Here is a 22,475-nt window from a genome sequence, read left to right as displayed (position 1 = left end):
AACGTTTTTGGTCACCAATTTTCTTTTTATCCTTTTACACAGAGCTACACAAATAGATGAGCAGCTGTATCACTTGTAGTCAAACCAGTGTATAGTCAGATCTATGCAAGTAAGCCATTATACCCAGATGGATACCAGAATAACAAGGCTATAGTCATGATGTTAGCTACTAGTTCTTCTGGCACTGCTCTACAGTTTAAATAGCGTATCTAGATCTTTGACATTTACAAAGGCCTCAGTAGTATTACAGAGCAGTTTTTAACAAAAGATTTAATGGAAGAAAGAAAACACCAATTGCAGAACCTCTTTCTCTGAAGACTTTATTTCACAGGCATGTTCATGTATCTATGGAGTCTTTGTAAACATTCAGTGAACATTTTCTTGTTCTTCTTGTTGAAGACCAATAGCATTCTGGCTCATATCAGAAACAGCATGATCAGCAGGACTAGAGAAGTGATTGTCCCCCTGTACTCAGCACTGGTAGGCTACACCTCAAATATTGCATCCAGTTTTGGGTCCCTCACTACAAGTCATTGAGGTGCTAGAGTGTGTCCAGAGAAGGGCAATGAAGCTGGTGCAGGCTCTGGAGCACAAGTCCTGTGAGGAACAGCTGAGGGAACTGAGGGTGTTTAGCCTGGAGAAAAGGAGGCTCAGGGGAGACCTCATTGCTCTCTACAACTACCCAAAAGGAGGCTGTAGCAAGCTGGGTGTCAGTCTCATAAGTAACAAGTATTAGGATGCGAGGAAACTGCCTCAAGTTGCACCAGGGGAGGTTTAGATTGGATATGAGGAAAAATGCCTTCACCGAAAGGGCTGTCAAGCATTGGAACAGGCTGCCCAGGGAAGTGATGGAGTCACCGTCTCTGGAGGTGTGTCTTTTTAACCTAAACAGTTCTGTGATGCTATGGCCTTTTGTATCACGTTCCTATCCATTAAAATTAACAGGGCTGTAGGCTCCTACTTATTCACCCTCCAAAGAACTGCTATGCATTTTAATATGCTTTAAACTAAAAAAGCGACACACACACAGAACACACACACATTTTTTTTTTTTTTTTTTTTTTTTTTTTAATTTAAGTACCACCGTGTTCTTTACAATATCTCTGCTGCAGAGACAGATGCAAAGAACATTGAAACATAGAAGACTGCTATCAGGTCTGTGGATGGCAGGAGATGAGGAGAGACAGAACAAGAGCAGAAATTAAAAACACATGGTATTTTAAAGAACCTTTAATCATCTTCATGATTTTCAAGTTATTTATTCAGACATAATCAGCATTGTACTTCCTCTGTTGCTCCATATTTTTTACAACTGTAATCAGATCATCTACTTGAAAAGAAGTTTCAAACTGCGTAGGTGGATCTAATTAACTTCACTGTCATATGATTATTTTAGTCTTCACAATCCAAGTGTTTTTAAGCCCATTCTGTAATTAAGATTTACTCAGCAGTTTTCTCATAAATATCTGTTCCTATTCAGTTAAGTAATATGTTAGCATGTGTTGAGAACATTTTTTAAATTATTTAACAAGTTCCCTGCTACTTTAGAGATCTAGGACATGGAAAATACCTCAGATCTTTCTCAGTGCACATTACAATTGTGCCTTTCAATTTTTCACTAGAGCTCTTGAGCTTAAGTGTATTGGGAAGCATCCTCTATGCAGTGGAAAAAATAGTTCATCTCCTGTGAACCCTTCTGAGTTAAACTTCTAACATACAGTTCCCTGTAACTCCCGATGGCTGGATAAGATGACTTTAGTAACCCCTTGGAATGTTGCTTTCTGATACATTTTCAAGAAAAACCAAGACGTAAAATATGGTAAAATATCAGGTACTTCATAATTAATTTAGATTGAAAATGTTAAAATACAGAAAGCAATCGCATGGTATCACTAGCTACCCTGGGTAGAGGAGAAAAAGTATATTTAAAATTTGTAGAATACTTTAATCTGCAGGAATAAAGCACCAGTCTGACTGGCAAGTGTCATTATAGAAGTCATATATGTCACTATATATCCAAGACCAAAGATCTCCCAAGTCTTATAAGATCTGCTTTGCTTCATCTCAATTTATCAGTGAAAAACAAAAAAAACCCAAACAAACAAATAAATAAATTGACTGCTTAATTCAGACAGAGAAGTCTTTAAGAGAGAGATTTTCAGCCTTGTTCTGTAATGCAGAACTACAAATTAAATGGGGGAAAAAATTAAAACCAAAGAAAAGTAAACAATTATACTTCTTTCTCTCTCAAGAACTACCAAACACGTACACACAAAAAAAGCCTGGAGAAACAAAACACTTCACTGCAAATCTTTTCCTCATTCAGAGGGGAATAAAGCTCTCTTTTCAGGAGAAAAAATTCTTTAGCAGCAGTATCAAGGTAAAGTGTTCCTGTGCCTCCCTCTCACTATTGTTCCCACAAGTACTTCCCCAGGAATTGCTCCCTTCACTATGCCAGTACGACTGCCTGCACAGCTGTGTAGGGAATCAGACCGGGTGGCAAAAAGAACTATTTTAACAAACCCTACAAAATAATTGTTGCTTATTTTAAATTTTGGAGAAGTTTCCCAGTCCACAGCTGCACAAACAAGTTTTCCTGCTGAGCCTAAAGGGATAGTGTACTACACTGCAATACAAGAGCCGGAACAACGAGCGGGATGGAGGAGAAAATGGGTTCATTTTTCTCTGGTACTGCTACCAAAGCCTTTGTCCCCTGAAACCACACCTGTAGATGCAACTCCAGAGGCATCTAGGCTAATCTAATGGCTCACTGCTGCAGAACGAGAAGCATCTCACCCTCACCTGCCCCTGCTCCCTCTTCCCCTTCTAACCTTGTTGGAGGTCCCCCACCCCACTCATAGTTATGCTAAGTCACACCAGCTTTCATTAGATTTCTGTCATCTGATCTCATCCACTAAAACAGAAGAAGAATATTCAGAGAAGTACTTGCAAGTGTCTGACATGTCAGAGCAAGCACAAGGTGATAGGAGGTGTATACAGCAGGGAGAGAAGGGTTGGTAGAAGGCAGGAAAAAAAAAAATTATCAGAAGTTTATTTTTATATTAGCTCCTGCATCTCTGAAACAATATCATTGAGAAATGAAACATCAGATTACTGGTACTACTGACATCGTAACACAATTTACTGTAACATAGTAAACTGGTGAACATGATAGCAAAACTTACATGCTATCACATTTGCAACTGTTTTTGTTTTTAAAACGCAGAAAATTCCACATAATGTTCTTCCTGACATAGCGGTCAACTTGAATCAGATTATTGGAACTGGGTTTCTAATAAATAATTCAATTTATTAAATTCCACTTATCAAGTGACATTTACTACTACAAATTTTCAGTTACTGACCCTGAGAAAGAGAGATTTGACCCATGTATAAGATTGCTTACAGGCAGTATACAAATATGTCTTAAAAAAAAAAAAAAAAAAGTTTTTACTTTGAAAGAAGAATAATGCCTAATTTTATGATTATTCCCAAAGAAGTTACTTGGGTTATATTTTCTGTATGTTAACTGAAAAAATTATTCAGTCATTTCTAAGGTCATATTAACTAGTACTTCTGAGAAAATCAATTTAACATTTACAAATATAAGTTAGATACCAAATCAGAGGTCAACTCAAAATTCTGCTTAGTCCAAAGGGAAGCAGTACAACCATTGGAGGGTTTGGTTCAGAATGGTGTGAGAACAGACTTCTAAAGTTTCATTAGAAAGGTTTTCACTGTGAAACAACTGCTTATTTCGTATTGCAAGGATTATGATCTGAAAGCTATCTATACCACACAGTTTTCTTTCAGATATCCTCTACTGTCCTCTGGGCTCTTTTTCTGTTGTTGTTTTGATTGATTGTTTGTTTTGTGCTCTACAGCCTTTCTTGATCCCTGTGCATTCAGGGAAAGGTATAATAGCTTTCTCATGCTACAGCTATCTCCAAATGATCTCGTTTTGATGGCTTTGAAAAGCTCAAAGGTTGTTCTAAAGACTTAACACTGCTCTACTTCGAACAGTTTCCCAGAGATAACTACAGTAAGTGTGAAACTTCCTGTGATGCAATAATTTTAAAGCTTATTAAATATGATATCTAATAACTTTTCAGACTAGCAAATGTTATTGGTACATTGTGTTTTTATCCAGAAAAAGAATTAGTTATCTAATGAATCACAGAATAACTTTCACTCAAACATACATGCCACTTGAACTTCAGATCTTCTTTGCAGCAATGCCCCCATCCTGTTCCGTACAACACACTGATAAAAGCCAGCATCAGACCTCTGCAAAGCTGGGATGGTGTACCTGTAAGACAGAAAGCAGAATTGCAGTGCACTTCTTAAAGGTCAAGCAGCGTTACTTTCTGTGGCATCTCTTATTTCTCCAGTAATATTTTACACATTGTCTCAAAAGCTTATTGTATTTTTTCTTACATGCAGCATTCTCATACAATCTCTGGTCTTTGGCTACAATAATGTCTGTACTATACAGAAGAAAAAAAATACTTGAAATGCATAAAATATCTTTCAGTCTTAAGATCTATATTTGATAAATACTAATTAGTTCTCCACATATTCTCTTAAAATATAGACTTAAACGTTTTCCTCAGTTTTATCTACACTCATTCATAAGGCAAAGGTGCCTGGTAGTTTGTTCAGAGATGGCACAAGAAGACTGGAATCTAAATGTAGGCATTAGGGAGACTTGCAAGAAATATCGAAGCTTTCCAATGAAAAAAAGATGGTTATTACACTGTGTGACCACTGTAACTTAGAAGAATACTGGAAAAGACACAGTGCACTGTACCTTGTATTTGTTCTGCCCTTCACTACGCTTAGGAAGTCACTTAGTCCACTAATGCTCACCTTCCTCATTCAACTGTATCTGATTACTCAACATGAAAATGAGCTGATAGGCACAGTTTTAATGTGAATAAAACACATGAATAATATAGATAATCCTGCATTAAATAAACATTAATCAAAGCGCATATTCCCTCGGTCACCTTCTGGAGATATTATGGTAGGATTAATGAAAGTCTTTATGAAAAGATAAGAAAAAAATAAAACTGCTGAATTTTAATCTTCAAAATTTAATTCTGCTAAAAAAAAAAAAAAAAGCACCTCTTCTCATACTCACATATACACATACACAGAGCTTAGTATCTGAACAGGATCAGACAGCATAAAAACAAAGGAGGTAGAGGAAATCTAGTTTAAGTGATAAATGAAGACTATAATCACTGCATTATAATTACAGTCAAATAGTCTATAGCAAATAGGTCAGTCAACCAATTAAAGTAAATTAGAAAAGAGCCCACCACCAAAGACAATTTTTGTCAATCTACTGTGATTCCTCGGAGACCCTGGCTTCCTACGTATATGAGTTGTAGGCAGTTGTGTTGTCTGTCTGCCTGTGTGCCTAAGCTGACTCCTCGTGACCTCCTTTGGAGCAAGTGGCAAATTTTCTCTAGTGATTGTGACAATTTGTACTGGGAAGATAAGGGAGACTCTCTTTGGAAATAGTAAACCTGAAAATCAGCACACAAATACTTGCTGGCCAGTGAGTATATAACTCTGAATTAGCTATGTTGCCTCTTGTCTGATGTGTATATCATAGGAAATACAGTGAGAAAATAGGTGAAAATACCAGGCATAGGATAGAAATCAATAGGACATAAGGCTTCCCTAGCTCCTTACAGAATAATTTCCTTCTCTGCCAGGCAGATGATTGTTGCAAAACATCGTTACAAAAAACCAAAACAAAACAAAAAAATTTGAGGATTCTGACAAATAAATATTGACAATTCATTTTTACAGTTCATTTTACCAAACACTTTATACCTTAACAAGTTTTTCTTTTTCCCATGAAGATTTAATGTGGTACTTGGCTAATATTTATTCCTCTGCTTGTCTATTAAATAGAGACAAAATTAAAGACTTTGGTACTAAGACAGTAACGTAGTTGTTTTTTCTGCCACTAGGACAAAACAAATGTATTGGGTCAGAAGTGTCCTACTTCTGTTTTCTTTTATGAGTTATTAATGTTTCAGTATGAAACATTCTTAATATGTTGCCTGAAGAAAAGAAAATATTTTTTAAATTTACAGTGGAAATCCCATCTACCTTGGAAATCCCAAGGCAGCCCAGACCTACTGAGTAGCTGACAGTGGACCTACTGGGTAACAATGTGCAGGTAAGACAAGCAAAATTAGAAGTAATTAACAAAGGTGAAAGAGATATAACATGTTTACAGTATTTGAAACTAACTTGAAAACTACAAACCTGGTCAAGAGATAAATATTCATGGAATTTCTGTGTTTACAGAATTTTAAAGCCTTTATGCACCTCATATGTCCGATTATTTTTTAAAATCTAATTTTCTTTTGACCTAACAGTCAGAATATTGCTTTTTGTGTTATGCTTTCACCATTCTACTTATTTTCTGATATGCAATAGTGCTTTCTAAATTCAAAATAAGACTTTCTTCCACAAATGAATTTATATCAAAGGTTACTACAACTTTTTACAATGACAAGAAATAATTTTGCTTTAATTTTTTCTACAGTCTTCAGGATAGAACATCTTCCCATTGTATAGACGGCAGGAGGCTACTTAAGGTTTCTGGGGATCTGTACAAATAAAGTCAGACTAGACCGTTTCTCTGTTTTGAATGGTACAGTCAACCAGAAACTAGCTGTTTAGAAAGTTTCCATAGAAAGATGCAAAGCAACAAACATAAAATAAACCTTCAAGGGAAGTCTTCCAGAGCATAACATGCTCCATCACTAGGACTGCAATGAGTTTAAGGATGAAGTGGTATCAAACACCTAAGGAGAAATTCTAGCTAACACATTCCATTCTTAATTTCAAATTTACACCTTCATTTTAATTTTAAATGCTCTAAGAGTTAAAAGTGAACCTACAGGCTACAGGTTTTTAATAGGCATAATTGTGAAGACGGAATTAAAACCAAATGGATTTTATTAGATAATCATATAACTTACTATCTACTGAAATTTTCTAACAGGGATGCATCAACTTATCTAACTTTTTATACAGAATAAAATCGAAACATGTACAATGTTAAAAACACAAACATAATAATCAGATACTTTTAAGTAGTTTGGCAAGGAAAGTGTACTGCTGTTTAAGACATAATCTGTGTCTTAAATTCAAATAAATTAATATCTTTAGGCCACAAAAGCACATATGAAAGACACACCTGGTCCAGAACTTAATTCAAAGGAAAACAAAGGAAAAAAGAAAAGAAAGAAGTTGCTGCCTGAACTTCTGGAGTCTTAACTTACAGATACAACCAAAATTGCTACTGCAGTCCGTAATATTGATTTGTTTTCTTTACATATATCTCAGATCACAAAGAATTTATAAGGTTGTTTTATAAATTCTTAATAGAAGCCAGCGTATGCACAGTCACTATAAAAGCCAGGCTGTGCACATAATCAGCATCGTTATACAAAGAAAAGCTGTTCATTCAGGGTCACCAATGTCAAAATGCAAAGACTCCAATTAGTTCTTTACTCACTTGGTGTGTTATAAGCTTTGAATATTTTCATCCTGTTACAATATAGACATTACTTTAGCTGAGACACACTAAGTAATATCAATTACCAAAAATTTTTGATTGATGATTCAAATTGCAGCGGAAGTCACTTACAGAGGGAAGATTCATGCATTTAAACAGAGTATTTACCCAAGAGAACTGCAGAGCAAACTATTATGGGGTCAAAGTTTAAATTTTGCAACTGGAATTTATATGTCTAAGCATATCTTTTCCTCGCTTTCATTCATCCTAATGCACCTATGCCATATAATTCCTTTCGGAAGCTTAAAGCTTTGCATTTCTGTAGAATCAAAATCTTGTTTGGCTTATCTCTGACTGTGGTATAGTAGTAGTAGTAGCAGGGCTACAACTTCTAAATTAATATTTTCTATCAATGTTATTTTATTATTATAAACCAGTAGTTTCCTATTTTCTTAATCACCTCTGCAGCAAATATTTTAATTAGAAATAGAAAAGAACAATACAAAAAAATGCAAAATTAATGAATATAGCTTGTATCATGACCTGAATTCACTAGACTAAATTAAGTCCAATGATAAGAAACAAGGTGCTGTATACAGATATGTATACATTCTGCTTGGGAAAGGTGTTCCAACACACTGATTCTAACTTATACTGCAATAGACAGTAAAATTATTATTTTATATTAGGATGTGCACTAATTTAAGAAACATCATGGCATTCCGATCTTAGTTTTGAAATGTCACACATTCTTATTCAGGTTTCTTCTACTATCATGAAATGTAAGTCTCTCAGTGACTAGCACATCTACAAAGCTTGTGTTCTAACCTTTGCTTTTTGTTGATTCCACGTTCATGTGGTTTTTTTCTCCCACACGATTTCTTTGGTTTCTCAGCACCTTACATGGTTAAGAGCTGTTGTCAGCTTCTTCTACCAAGAAACTACAGCAGTCTGCTGGTTTTGATCAAAACAAGTACATTGACACAAAGTGATGCTCGAACCTGCTGCAACTAATTGTGCTATTAGAGATTATTTTCTAGAAAACCTCTTCTATGTGTGTGTATGGCCCATTTTGAGGTATCAGCGTATCTCAAGGTTTGAAAACAGCAACCATTAATAGATGCAATTACTCAAGACTAAGTGGTCTCATCTGAATCAAAAGTCTTTAATTTCTAGGAAAGTTCACATAGAACTGTATGTTTGGATGGCAAACATAGTTGCTAAATGACCAAAAAAAGTTTTTAAATGCTATATAAGGGACTTCTTTTCCATACTGCTCCGTAAATATAAACAACATTGAAAATATAACTAATGTTCGGTTACAATTTTGAAAATCTTTAAGAAAAGTAATTATTGACTACCTTGTGTAGCAGTATAGAAGATATCATTATCTCCACTTTTACACTAATCTATACGGCAATTTCTGTCTATAGTGATGAAGCACAATTCTTCTCTACATTAAGTAATTTTTGTAACTACAAAAGTGCAGTATTTAGCTTGGTTTGCTAAAGATACAAGTGTTATACAAGGGCTCCTTCTGTCACATACCCACCCCTCATAAATTCTGAATTTTCTAGGTAATTTCACAAAGTTTGAAAGCAACAGGTAAGTTACATAAACACGACATTTCTATAAGGTTATAGAAATTGCCAGTTGCATAGGGGAGATGAAGTTAATGCTCCCGTTAAAGAAAAGCAGACAAAATTTAGCTGGTTTGTGCTTTGATATTTGGCCAGCCATCTGCTGCCTATCAGCAAAAATGTAGCGTGATTAGCCACAGTATGGTTTTTCTCTTGCTTGATGGGTTTAATGGGGAGGGAGTCAGTGAGGTCCTGAGAGCAAAGTACCTAATCATAGAAGAACAGTTTGTTAAACTGCAAGATTAATTTTTGCATTCTCAAAAGTGAAACCAGAAGTTTTCATATACTATTCAAGATAGACCCCATTCTTCTAGATCTTATGGGAATAGTCTCACTGAGCTCAGCTTTGTTCAAGGATGAGTAGCACATCATGTGTAATATTTAGCTAAGGAATACACCTGCTGTTTATTACAGATACATATAAGATTACACCTCCAGAAAAAAGTATTTTTGGTAGTTTAAAATTTTATGTTAGGACCCTTGTTTTGAAGTGTGAAATATAATTTTTAGCAAAGGAGATTCCCTCAAACAAATCTTATTTGTTTGCAAAAACCAGTCTTCTGTGCATCAGTATCTACAAAGTTGTTTTGAGGTATTGGTAATTTAGGGAGGTGTGTTTATTTGTGGGGGTTTTTTTGCAATTACATTTGGAGAAGGCTATTTATTATATAGCTTTTATTTACTTATATTCACTGGAGTAGGCGGTTATTTCACTGTCATTGTGCAACCACTTAAATTCCAAGGGCCAGCTGCCTTCGGCAAGGCACGTAAGTACGAGTCGATTTCCTTCCAAGTGTATCTGGGGCAAGCCTGGTTCAGTCTTGAAGTATGGTGCAACATCATCTGAAATACAAACAGAAAATTGTTTTATAAGCTATTTAAGTGGGTATATTATAAGCCACCGATATTTAGCTCATTTCTTCTCAAAATGGCCATCGTAGAACAAGAGACAACATGATTCAGTAGTTAAGGTTTACACTGTTGTATTCATAATTAAGCATTATTTTAGAGGCAGAATTCACAAAATCTTGATAACCTTTATCCTTGGTTCTTATTTAGAAGAGAAGTGCCCACACAGAAGCTTTTGTCCATGTTTACTGTTTATACATATAAGAATTTCAGCACTGTCTGCTGTGGCAGGCAGTGAACAGCCCTATTGGCTTTTTTTTCCCCCCTCTCCTCTGTGAGGATTTTTTTTTTTTTTTTTTTTTTTTTTTTTTTATTTCTTGAATAGAAACCAGAAGAGTAATCTTGGATAGAAATGATTATCACAGCAGGGGAAGTCTCAGGGTAAATGAAGAATTTTGATAGAAAAAAGAGTTTAGAAAAAAAAAAACACTCGCAAAATCACAAGATTAATGTGTTTTTCAACGTTATTGCCAACTAAAATGTGTTAAATTATATTACCTGAAACCACTAACAGATTTTGAATTAGGGCACTTCAATAATGTTCAAGGGTCACATGCAGTCTCAAACACTTGTTCTCCCGTGGATCAGAAATGCTCAAAATACTCCAAGCAGCAAAATTCTCGACCAGTAAATTGCCAAAGCTCCACTCAAACGCAGATTTATTACAAGTCCACACCTGCTGGACACGCACCCCTTGCCACCGCTGGAAGATGAAGGTTTTCACACTTTCCATGTCAAATTTCTACTTGTAGTAGGAACTACAGACTTAAATCTTAGAAGCTTACAAATACCTTGTATAATCAAAACTAACATGTTTATGTATACATATAAAACATGCAAGTTATATTCAAAATCAGGGATTTAATAAAAAATATGGAATAATATTCAATAGGTTGATGTTACTGCATCCTGGTTTTTAGGAGTGCAGTGTGTGTGTGCATATTTTATACACAAAATAAAGAAAAAGTATACATATATGTCCCAGTGCAACTAACCGTTCAGTTAAACTGCTAATCTTTCTTTTAAAACTTACTTTAGATTAAGCTCAGGTATTTTTATACTTGTTATTTGAAGAGTTTAAGCTATCTTTTACAGTTTATGGGGAAGTGACCTCGTGTACTATTCAAGGTTGTCTGAAATTTTGGAATCCACAGGTCACATACTATAAACTTTCATAGCTGATAGCGACAAGACAGCAACCACACACTCTGGGGAAGAAGGAAGTCGAGCCAAGGGGTGTCAGTGATTTCAAGGTGCCCTCACGTTCCACTGAAGACTGGAATGGCAGTGGGTATGCAGCTCGGCCTGGTGATGTCAACCTCTCTAAACCCTTATCTTTCGCTTTGCCTCTTATCAGGGAATTTTTATTACTTAGCAGACCGCATGGTGCCACAGACTCATTATCAGCCTAACGGTACAGTCCCCGGGTAGCAGCTGCGCTTCAGCTGAGTGTGGTCAAGGAGTCACAAGCTGACTGTTGCCAAACTATTTGCTACAATTGGCTATCAAGTTGAACATCAGCTGCATACACAATTGATGATTTGCATTGACAAATTGTCTCCCTAGTTTTCAGAATTTAACTTCAGAAAGCTGTAGTTATTTCTGCAGAAAAAAAAGCAAATCATCATCAACTTATAAACTATTCCTCAAAATCTGACCTAACAAACTGAAAAATAAACTAAAACAAACTAAAAAACTTTGTTTTGAGATAAGGCCCTTTTCTGATTTGTAGCATTTTGAAATGCTGCAATGCTAGTTGGAAAACCAAATTGATTAATGGCTAATGCAGATCAGTAATATTTTCTATAAATTGGATATACAGGTAGCTATAACAATTCAAGGTATGAGAACACAGGAACAGTTTCAAACTAGCAGACAGTCCCAGACAAACCAAAGATGGGTTTTGCACTTCTCCACTCTATTACATGAGATTATATTCTGCAAAACTGCTTTTTTTTTTTTTTTTTTTAAATGACTGCAAATATTGTGAAGAAGTCTTAATTCCCATTTTCTCCTAATTCGTAAAATCAACCAATATTTTAAAACTTCACAAAGAAAAATTTGTCAGAGTTAGATGGTGTTAGTGTGAAATACGGTTATTTTACCCAGAGCAAAAAGCAATTTTTTACAAAGATATTTCTAAGAAAGTGAGGAAATGTTAAATCTTCTCAAGAGGCTTCGCATATACTTTGGGGAGTCTCCCAAAGGAGTTCTGAGGCAGACATTCGACCCTTGCTAGATTAAAGGTGTCAGGCTTCCTCTAGAGATGAAAAGACAGTGGCAGGGAGTGCTGGTATGTAGGGGAAGGATTGTAACAGAGTCCAACTGGTAAATTGAAATTATTAGTGCCAAGTCCCCTGAAAACAATGACATTAACCTGCTAGTATATAAACGCTCATGAAATGATCTGTTAAAATCCTCCTTCTTGAAGAAAGTTGAGACATCCAGGGAGATTACAATGAAACTGGTATCTGCACTATAAACCTCTGAGTAATTTGTTGATCCTGTTTTTCAGTGATTTAAAGACTCAAGCAGTATAACCTCCTTCATTATTTCACTCTGAATTATCCACTTACTCCTTCTAACTTATGTCTTTCCAAGAAAAGATTATTTATTTGAAAGACAAAGACTGCTGCCCACAAGTCTATTATTCAGCCCTACATTTCCCACTCAAATATTCCAAACCCAGTGATGCTGCAACCCACTCAGAGTTATCTCCCATTTAAAGTATCACAATCAAGCTGGTATTACATGAAAATGATTCTCAAAACTCAATCCAATTTTGGTAGAAGCTAAAATTTAATAGACCTATGGGAATATTTTTATAAAGAATATAGCATGCTTTATAAATTACCCCAGCTCTCTGGAAGATTTACTTAAACCCTTGAAGTAATTTTATCTTCTAATCTTTTATTCCTGACTTTCTCATCAATCACATACCATCAGTTTATCAAATTCAATTATGTAATCAGAGCTCACTAAATATGCACTGAAAGCAGAAATGAAAATAAAATACTGAGCAAAGATTCCATGAAAAGAGGTAGCAGTAAAGCTTTGATGACTTTGGCATTTCTGCAGCACGGTGCTGCTCACACCTCAGACACATGATCAAAATGGTGCTGTGCTGCACCCTAAGCTTTACATCTTTAAGCTGTAATGGAAAGCTGAATTTTAAACCGGACCTATAAGGACAAGTTTGGTTGTTACAGAGCGTCCCAGAGTAATGGGAAAATTGGCAGGAAAAATGAAAGCCATCTGAGGAAAAAAATTGTACAACAGGAGTAAATGGTTAAGGGATGGAAGATAAGAGGGTCATTTAATAGGTATGAGACACTTGCACTTTATTAATTAAATACAGGAAGGGCTCACCATAAGGCTAACCTTAGCCAATCAAGTGTTTATAGAAGCCATGAGAGCATCTCAGTTTTTTTTCCCCTGAAGGATGGAGCAAAAATCTAATAAAAAGCCTTTCTGACTCCTAGAAACAGGAATAATAAAATACTGGAATTAATATTCTTAGCTAAAAATAGTTTTGTGCTTACAAAAAAAAAAAAAAAGCAAGCATTCATACTATACCCTGTTGCTTTCTTCTAAATGTTAAATGTGTTAATACTTCCAGCCTCTCTCTGCTTTTCAGATACACTGATTTAAAAATAAAAATAATTTTAAAATTATGTGAGTTCCAAGGCGGAGTAAAAGGATAGCACATATATGCAGCTTCTACAAATTTTCATTAAGACTGCTTACCAAATTCACTAACATCCTGACGAGTATCCTTAACAGAATGGTGCAGATTTATTTTTATGTAAATCACAAGAAAAAATAGAATTGAATATGCCAAAATTATGTAGAAATTTGCTCTAAAATATGCCTGCCTTGCTTTTGTGCATCATTAAACTGCAAGAGTTCCATTACACTGCCAGGTTAGCCCATCTATTTTCTTTCTTTGGTACATGCAAAGCTTAGATGGATTTTACCTCCAAATATAGTTTCAGGACTTAATTCAACAATGCCCGTACACTTTGGTTTGGATTAATGCTGACATTTAAGTACAAAACTGGTGCTGTATGCAATTGTTATCTGCTCTGGGCTTCTCCCCAGCCCTAGCAGGTGAGATGCATCACAGAAAAGCTGAGAGCTCACTCATACTGTATTCTCCCTGAAAATCATGTTCAGGCATGAATTTACAAATACAGTCTGTAAGAGGAGAGGGCAGTCTGACTGTACAGCTTTGTACTGAATGGAATGAAAACAAAAATTCCAAGAGTTGCTACTCATTAGTTAACCAATGGAACCCAATCTCATAAGGATAGCATGAGTCAACATGACTTCTGAAACTGAGGAGTACCATCTCCAGGACCTCAAACATACTCTCAAAGTTTGGCTAATGGTTCTTAGCTCTCCAACAGCTTACAATTGTAAAATACATAAAGCGAAGTCAGATTAAATAGATTGTTCAGTTACTACAGAGTGCTACAAGATCTTGAAAGTAATCTTGCAGTCCTATCCCTCAGGAATTCATACATTTTAACTGAAGATGCAATTTGATGCTGAACACCTCTATCCCCCTGAGAGGAGGAAAGTTACCACACTCCAGAAGTACCACATCACCTTCATCAGTAAAAAGCGCTGCAAATACCCTGTTAAAATCTCAGCATTGTTTTTGCCTCCAGGAATGTTGGATAATGACAGTTATAGGTAAAATCACATGCTTACATCTTGACAAAATTAGTTACTTCAGTTCTGAACACACACAGCAGAAGAATAATGTAGTGAGTGCACAGAACAGGTTAAGAGAGCCTCACTGCCACTGCTATTTGTTATGTATCTCTACTTTTAAGTCATTTTTAGGTAAGCCAATATTGAATATTAAAAGTAGATTAGCCTGAAGTCAGAGCAAATACAGCTCAATCATTAATAAATACCATTTGAGTAGCCGTCTTTCCATTGCTCAGTTCGCTCAACAGATACTGAAAATATATTTTTGACTGAGATATACTTTTCAGGAAACCCCAAAATACAATTAGTTTATTAAAAAACACACCTATATTGATTTTAGCTTATTAGTCCCTAGTCAAAGCACGATGCACATCACCCCTTCTTCATATGCATGACTACAGCTACGATCAGCTGACAAAAAAACCCCAACATAATATCTCTGAGGAATTTTCCAGGAAAATTAGACTAGATAAATAAATTACCTACAGAGGCTGAATGATCGGTACGGAGAAGTGTAACAGTACAGAAATGCCTTTGCTCTCACTCTTTGCAAGGAAAAGGGATGTGAGCCATCTTCAGGTAGGTTAATGAGAACTGCTGTAAAAAGAGTATTTTAAAAGATCCGTCTAGGCGATTGAATGTATAACCAAAAAAAAGTATAGTTAAATTAAAAAGGAAACTAGAGTCAGTAAATGCACACTAAAGAGAAGAAGAATCTTTTCAGTAGTCCAAAGGAAGTAGGTACAACTATGAACAGCAGAATCCCACCCAGAACAGATTAAAGTTCAGCTGTGACATTCACAAGCTGATGCTTCAGAGCGCATACAGTTGAGTACGAGCTGCTCTGCACTGACTGACAGCTGATAACTGAACCTTCTGGGGAACCAGGACCATTTTCGTATTATCCCCAGCTTGGATATGGAAAAGATTTTTATTTTTTTCTGTTTCAAAAGGATCTTTCAATCTTACCATCTTAGTTCCTGATACACAGGCATACATGTGCTAGCTCTGGATGCAAGTTGTATTCTCTTGTGGAAATGAACTTCAGTAGCTTATATGGCATAAGAATTAGGAAGTATTACACAGTAAATCTTGGGAAATGTACCAGGAAGTCAGATTGAACTCAGATATATTTGAATCAATCTTCTTTTGAATTCAAACCTTCTAAAATGCATTTGTGAGATGCTGTGAAAGTTAGTATATGATCTATTCATAAACTGTCAACAATGTCAAACATACGTTAGAGCATTCAGTCACTTTAACTGTATTGATTTGCAGAAAGGCTATTCTACCCAAAATATTGGATATTTGAGATTCAAATTTTCTTGGTTGGAAGTGTGACATAAATCACCAAGTACAACAATTAAATTTAAACTGGATTTTACTACCTCATTCTAAGCCTGGATTTGAAAGGACTGATGCATCATAGTGAATATTTCATTAAAATATCAGGTTATTTTTCAAATATACTGCCATAGTTAAGAATTTTCACACAATGGTATAAAGCATTCTCTTAAAGTGGGTTTCCTGAACTTTTATCACAGACGATATCTGATTTTATGCTGGAGTAATATTGAAGCAACTGTATTTAAATCAGTCTTCCTCAATTTCATAAGTCAAGTAAATGAGCCCACACTACTCACTTTTGTCCTCCTATTGATACAAAAGATAACCTGCTTGTTGGATACCTCTACTACAATCTCTAAATGCAAATACAGTATCAGCTGAAGTTGATGGATAGTGCTTTTAAAGGTTTAATTGGGGATGGAATTAAACTGTTTTAGGACTCAGCAAGTTCTGCAAGGAAACCTACATATTTCTAGAATAAGTGACATTTATTTCTTTTAAATGTACAGTCACTGGGAGACAAAATTTCAATGGGTAACATTTTTTGCCTTGAATAGGTCAAATAACTAATTGGCACGTTAGTTATTGGGCAATTGCCAATCATATATTTGATTTGGATGGAAGAAATATTGAATTTAAGATTGCATACCTGTTGCAAGCTATCCCAAGAGGAAAACTAAACATTCTGTAATGTATAGTTATGATTAGCTTTCAACAATTCGATAGAATAGGAGTCCCAAGTGGCAAAAATGAGTGCTTCAAACTGATAGTTAAGTAGATTTAATTAAAAGTTCTTTTTTTTTTCCTTAATTGAAGCATCAGTTCTCTATACTAGAATTACCTAAATGGCAATTCAGATTCCATTTTGCTTCTAAGCTCCTCATTTCTTGATACAAAAAGATCAAATGTTTTTCCCAAACCTTGACTAATACATAGTACTGTTTAAAAGAACAAACATCATAATTCATTCCCTTAGAAACATCTACAACTCTAAGATACACCACAAAATGACTTATTATAAGAAAACTTGTTTTAATATTTCCAAACTTTCTACCTTGTTTTAAGACACAAATGTTTCCTGCTATATCTCTCAGGCTTCTTCCATTTTTTCCCTACAAATAGCTTTAGGTCAACCACAATAATATACTTGCATGTTATGCTGAGACAAAACAACAGAGAAAGCTAGAGCAGTTCTTTTATGATAAAAAAAGGAAATCTTAGTATCACCAGTTGCTTAAAAGTCCTTAAACATAACCTATTCTTTGCATTCATAAAATCTACTGCCTCATACTCTATCATCTATTTAAAGGCCATCCTTTCAATCGCTACAGGATCCCTTCTTGAGGAAGAATTCCCTTTTGAGAAAAGATTTCTTGAGTTTTATTAGAAACACTCAAAACAGAACTGAAAGGAGGAGAGACCACAAAAGTACAAAAGAATTTTTACAGGACCTTGATTCTGATAGTAAAAAAGACAGTGGTTGGCAACATCACTCCATCTAAAATTCAACATAAAACATTTGGTTATCTCCAAATACACTGTGAAAAATTTTCCCACATCCAATTGTAGCATTTTTTTCTTAAAATTGATTTCTTTTGCAGACCAGCCAAGGAGGGAAAAAAGAATTAAAAAAAATAAAAAAAAAGAGAACTGATATCATTTTCACTGAGCCTCAAGCAGCGCCTGATGTATTAACCTAAAGTCCCACTAAGGTTTCCTTTCCCCATTTAATTTCTCCACCTCATGTTTTGGTTTCACTTTCTGACCTCCTGTAATACTTCAGTTGAGTCAGGGAAGAAAAAAAAAAAAAAAGGAAAAAAAAAAAAAGGTTTGTTATAAATCAGAAGGCAATCACAATTCATAGTTTCATGAATTCATGGAACATCTGCTGTAAGATTAAAAATCATGAATCCACAGATGATGTTCTTAAGTTATGTTTAGTGTAGTTCATCCTCAAAAAAGGCTGCAGAATTATTTTTTGAAATATTCATGCGGATATCTTAAAGAAAGCTACAAATATACTGAGAGAAAAAGGCATGACAGACTACAAAGTGGGGAAATAAGAGAGAACCCATTAACTATCAAAGCCAGAACAAAACCTCCAAAGAAGCCTACAACCTCTATGGGCTGATTTTGGTATCAAAGCATAACCTCCACGCTTTTTATAGCCTCTTCATATCTACTGATGGAGGTCTCAAGAAAGTTGTTACTGTTTAAATCTCGACACACAGCAGGTGGAAGGCAAAACTACCTTAGAGAATGAGAATCCAAATATAGCAGGATTTCCTTCACTGTTTTAACCGCAAAGGAAGCCACTGTTGTTACTACATAATCTATTATCTCCAACTACTGGAGGGCCAGTCTGAGCACACTGATACCCATCCATCAACGTATATCCACTAAATATTCCAACTTACACCCGGACGAAGGCAGGATGAAACCCCACAGAACATTTAACAGAACAGAAATGATAAAAACATAAATGTGCTTTCCACAAGTTCATCCTTGGTATAAGAGGCGTTCTCCGTGGGTTATTTTGTAGAACATTAATTAAATGAAAAAAGTAAACAGCTGACAAGTGTCTGGAAGTACCAGAACAGGAACACAAGTGCAGCAGAAGGAAACTGGCACAGCAAAGGTACCGCCAGTCTTGAAAGCCATGTAAGGCCACCTATTTATTATTTCAAGTAGACAATTCTTTCTAAATAGCAAAACAGCTATGAATATCCATAGAAGATATAAACACACATCTCTTTAGATCAAGGGTACTGAAGGGGAAATGATTCATGCACAGATCTTTGTTAAAAACCAACGCCCACTCCTTACTGCTATTGTTACTTTGTTTACATGTAACTTAATTTTCTTTTTTTGTCCTTTAAACTTGAAAAATGTAAATAGATTTATAAATTGGATAAGGTCTGCCTCAACAAACTCCGTTCAAAGGATCTCAGTGGTGCTACTGAATTTAACAGTGGCAAGCACATGATCATACACAATAATGAACGGACACCGCATTGTTAATATCTTTGTGTGATGATGAATTAGGACACAAATGCAATCAAAGCACAGTCTAGAGTTACAAAATCACAGAATCATCTCGGCTGGAAAAGCCCTTGAAGATCCTCTGGTCCAGCCATGAACCTCACCCTGACCGTTCTCAATCCACCAGATCCCTCAGCGCTGGGTCAACCCGACTCTTCAACCCCTACAGGGATGGGGACATCCCCCTGCCCTGGGCAGCCTCACCAGGGCCGAGCACAGGGGAAGATCCCTTCCCTGTCCCTGCTGGCCACGCTATTGCTGACACAAGCCAGGATGCCATTGGCCTTCTTGGCCACCTGAGCACACTGCTGGCTGATGTCCATCAGGCTGTCAATCATCTCCCCAGGTCCCTCTCTGACTGGCAGCTCTCCAGCCACTCCTCCCCAGGCCTGTAGCGCTGCTGGGGGTTGTTATGGCCCAAGGGCAGCCCCGGCATTTGCCCTTAGTGAAGCTCAGCAGTTGGCCTTAGCCCATGGCTCCAGCCTGTCCAAGTCTCTCTGCAGAGCCTCCCTGCCCTCGAGCAGATCAACACTCCCACCCAAAGTTCACAGAACTCAGCTGAAATATTCCCATCATCTTAAGCCAGATCCTGAACAGGGACCTGGTTAGTGCTTGAGACAGAAAGAGAAGCACAAAGTGATGGTTGCAGAGCTCTCAGAGTACCTCATTGTGTAATCTGTGTAGACAGCTGGGCAATATGCTCTACATGCAAACAGGGAGATACACCTTTGCATACTTTGATGCAGAAGAGCAGGCAGTTATTAAGGGCCAGATCAACAGCTCTTTGAAAACCTGACATAAATTGGCTACCTTAATTTTCCCTAATATTGTCACTTATTTCTGCATTTTTCACACTAAACCCTCTCAGAACTATCCAAGTAGAATTCTTTCACCACCTCAGCTATAATACACATATCTAGAGACTATAGAATTATTTTCATCTATACTGACGAAACACATAATTTTTTCTTGTCAAAATTGGAAGAAACATATTTCTGTTCTTGAAAACATAACTTAGCTTGACACATCTGAAGGAAAAAAAAAAGAAGTTTGTTTATTAATGTGGATATTTTATTTAATTTTCTTTGGGTTATAAATAAACAGTAAGTTAATACTGTTTTCAACATTTGACAGTTGTAATGTTAATTACATGTACTGGATTTTATAAATCAATACTTCTTACATAAAGTGTTATTTAACTTGCCAAGTGTAGCAATAGATCAATGCATTCACTGTTCTTGCTAACATTGATGGATGACATACATCAAAAGGATATGTAAAGGAAGAATAAAAGATTTCTTTGTAAGTCAGACAGGGTTAAACCCCAGTCAGGCAGAGAGGGAACTTAAATAGTGTTTTGAAAATAATGTTATAATTTTATTAAGGTTTAAGAGCTTTTCTTCTTGTTTGGGTATTTTGGGGTTTGGATTTTGGGAGAGTTTTGGTTGCTTGGGTTTTTTGTTGGTTTTGTTTGGGTTTTTTTTCTTTTAATGCCAAGTCCTGAAGCTATCATAAGCAGATGCTCTCCACACAGAACTATTATACTGACTCTATGTATCCTATAGGATGTAGGAGCAATGAATTGCACGTCCCAAAGTATTCCGATGTTCAGGACACAGTACCTTTATCTAACCACGATATTTGGTGATCAGAAAAAATAAAACATAGTCGATAATTACTTTACTATTTGCAAACATGCTACAGTTAATGTGCTTAAAATTTTAAAGTATATACAAGTAAAAATTTGATCATAAATCAAATACTGCGTTCACTGCACTATGAACTATAATGTAAGAAACAGTTAAAAAATCATTCTAAGAGCTAGTGCTAATGTACCCAAACATCCTGAAGAGATATACAGCTCGCAGTGTTACTAATATTCCTTACTTATTTGTGCCATTTGTAAAGAAGACATTAAGTATGTTAAAATTAGGAAATTCCAAAGACCTGAAAGCTATTACTCTGTATGTAACAACAGCAAATCAATAAAATATTGGTTAAAACCCATTATCAGAAGCGTGGATATATAGAGAATGTATAATCATGTACTCAAATAGAAGGGAAAATTGTTTTCCTTCTAGTATGGATAGATTTCTCAGGACAGAAGTAATAATTACACAATATATTATGTCCAAATCACAGAACAGACAAAAAAGTCCTTTTGCATAAAATATCATCATCAGGGGAGCTTTTTAAAGTTGCAAAATGTTAAGGAATGTAAGCTTGAAGAGTGTTATTCTTTAGAAGTAATTTATGTAATCACTATATTTTAGTGCAATTTATCTGAGTAGAAAATAAAGACATCTCTGTTGTATCACCACAACATTAAATTAAGCACAAGTAGGCTCTACTTCATTTGCTTTGCTACTCTGGACAATAGTCATGAGAAGCAACAGGTAATGACTACGATCTACTAGTTGTGTTAGAACATTTATGAAATAAAAAGGAATAACTGAGAGTGGCGAGTCTAAGTCAAAGAAAAAAGACCATTTATAAACTTTCCCTCAAACCTGGTTGGAAAAAGATGAAATTCTATTTAACAAAATGTTTTAAAGCAAAACAATGAAACCACTTAGTCTACTAGCTAAGGCATGTCTTGGAGGACAGTGTAATACCTTTAATAAGACTGCCAATTAACGCAAGGAAAGTCAGGAGATCGTCTTCAGAGTTTGAGCACTCTGTTTCAAGCAATCAGGCAAAAGACTTTCCTTCACAAACACTGCCTTCTAAATTGTTAAAAGAAGTATGGGCAGAAAAGAAAAAGTGGATTTGTCACCGAAATCTGGGATAAAATAACTTATCGACACCAATTTGATGCAGATAAGCAGACACTCCTTTTTTGACGACTGGACGTGTAGGGGAGTATCCTCACCAACAACACGTGCCGAGCACCAGAATCACTCACCTTATATAGAACTTACTCATACACATTCATTAAGTCTTCATACATAAGCATACAACTTCCAAGAAATCATTAACATATTCTCCTCCTATTTCCGATTCTGCGCAGTAAAGGTTAGAAATGTCTAGAAACGGCTCTGGGGTGTAATGTGAGTAGGTGGCCCATGAGTCGGTGGTCGCGATCTCCCCCTGCTGGAATTACCTTTTGCTTAAGGACACAGTTTTCTTGGCAGGTACCTGCAAGCTGTTACAGTTACTTCTCTCAGTTCCCATTAATCTTGGACCTTGACAACTACTTGCATTCTTCTAGTCCTATATATGTATTATAAATCAGCTTACAAATCATCTTGTGTTTTGGTTACCTGTGT

General features: G+C 35.9%; 1 protein-coding gene across 3 annotated transcripts in view; it reads right to left on the bottom strand.

Annotated features, from left to right (window-relative positions):
- The window catches only part of SDK1 (sidekick cell adhesion molecule 1), a 415,080-nt gene that overhangs the window by 283,066 nt on the left and 109,539 nt on the right, over positions 1-22,475 (bottom strand). For all 3 annotated transcript variants that reach the window (XM_026858830.1, XM_026858832.1, XM_026858833.1), the window contains 2 exons: positions 9,873-10,032; positions 4,203-4,309 (listed from right to left, as the gene is read on the bottom strand). In XM_026858830.1, the coding sequence (XP_026714631.1) occupies positions 4,203-4,309; positions 9,873-10,032 (267 nt within the window). The remainder of the gene's footprint in view (positions 1-4,202; positions 4,310-9,872; positions 10,033-22,475) is intronic.

This window comes from Athene cunicularia (assembly GCF_003259725.1).
Source record: "Athene cunicularia isolate RWA chromosome 14 unlocalized genomic scaffold, athCun1 chr14_part1, whole genome shotgun sequence".
Classification (NCBI taxonomy): domain Eukaryota; kingdom Metazoa; phylum Chordata; class Aves; order Strigiformes; family Strigidae; genus Athene; species Athene cunicularia.
Note: the sequence above shows the minus strand (reverse complement) of the source record. Positions and strands in the feature narration are given on the sequence as shown.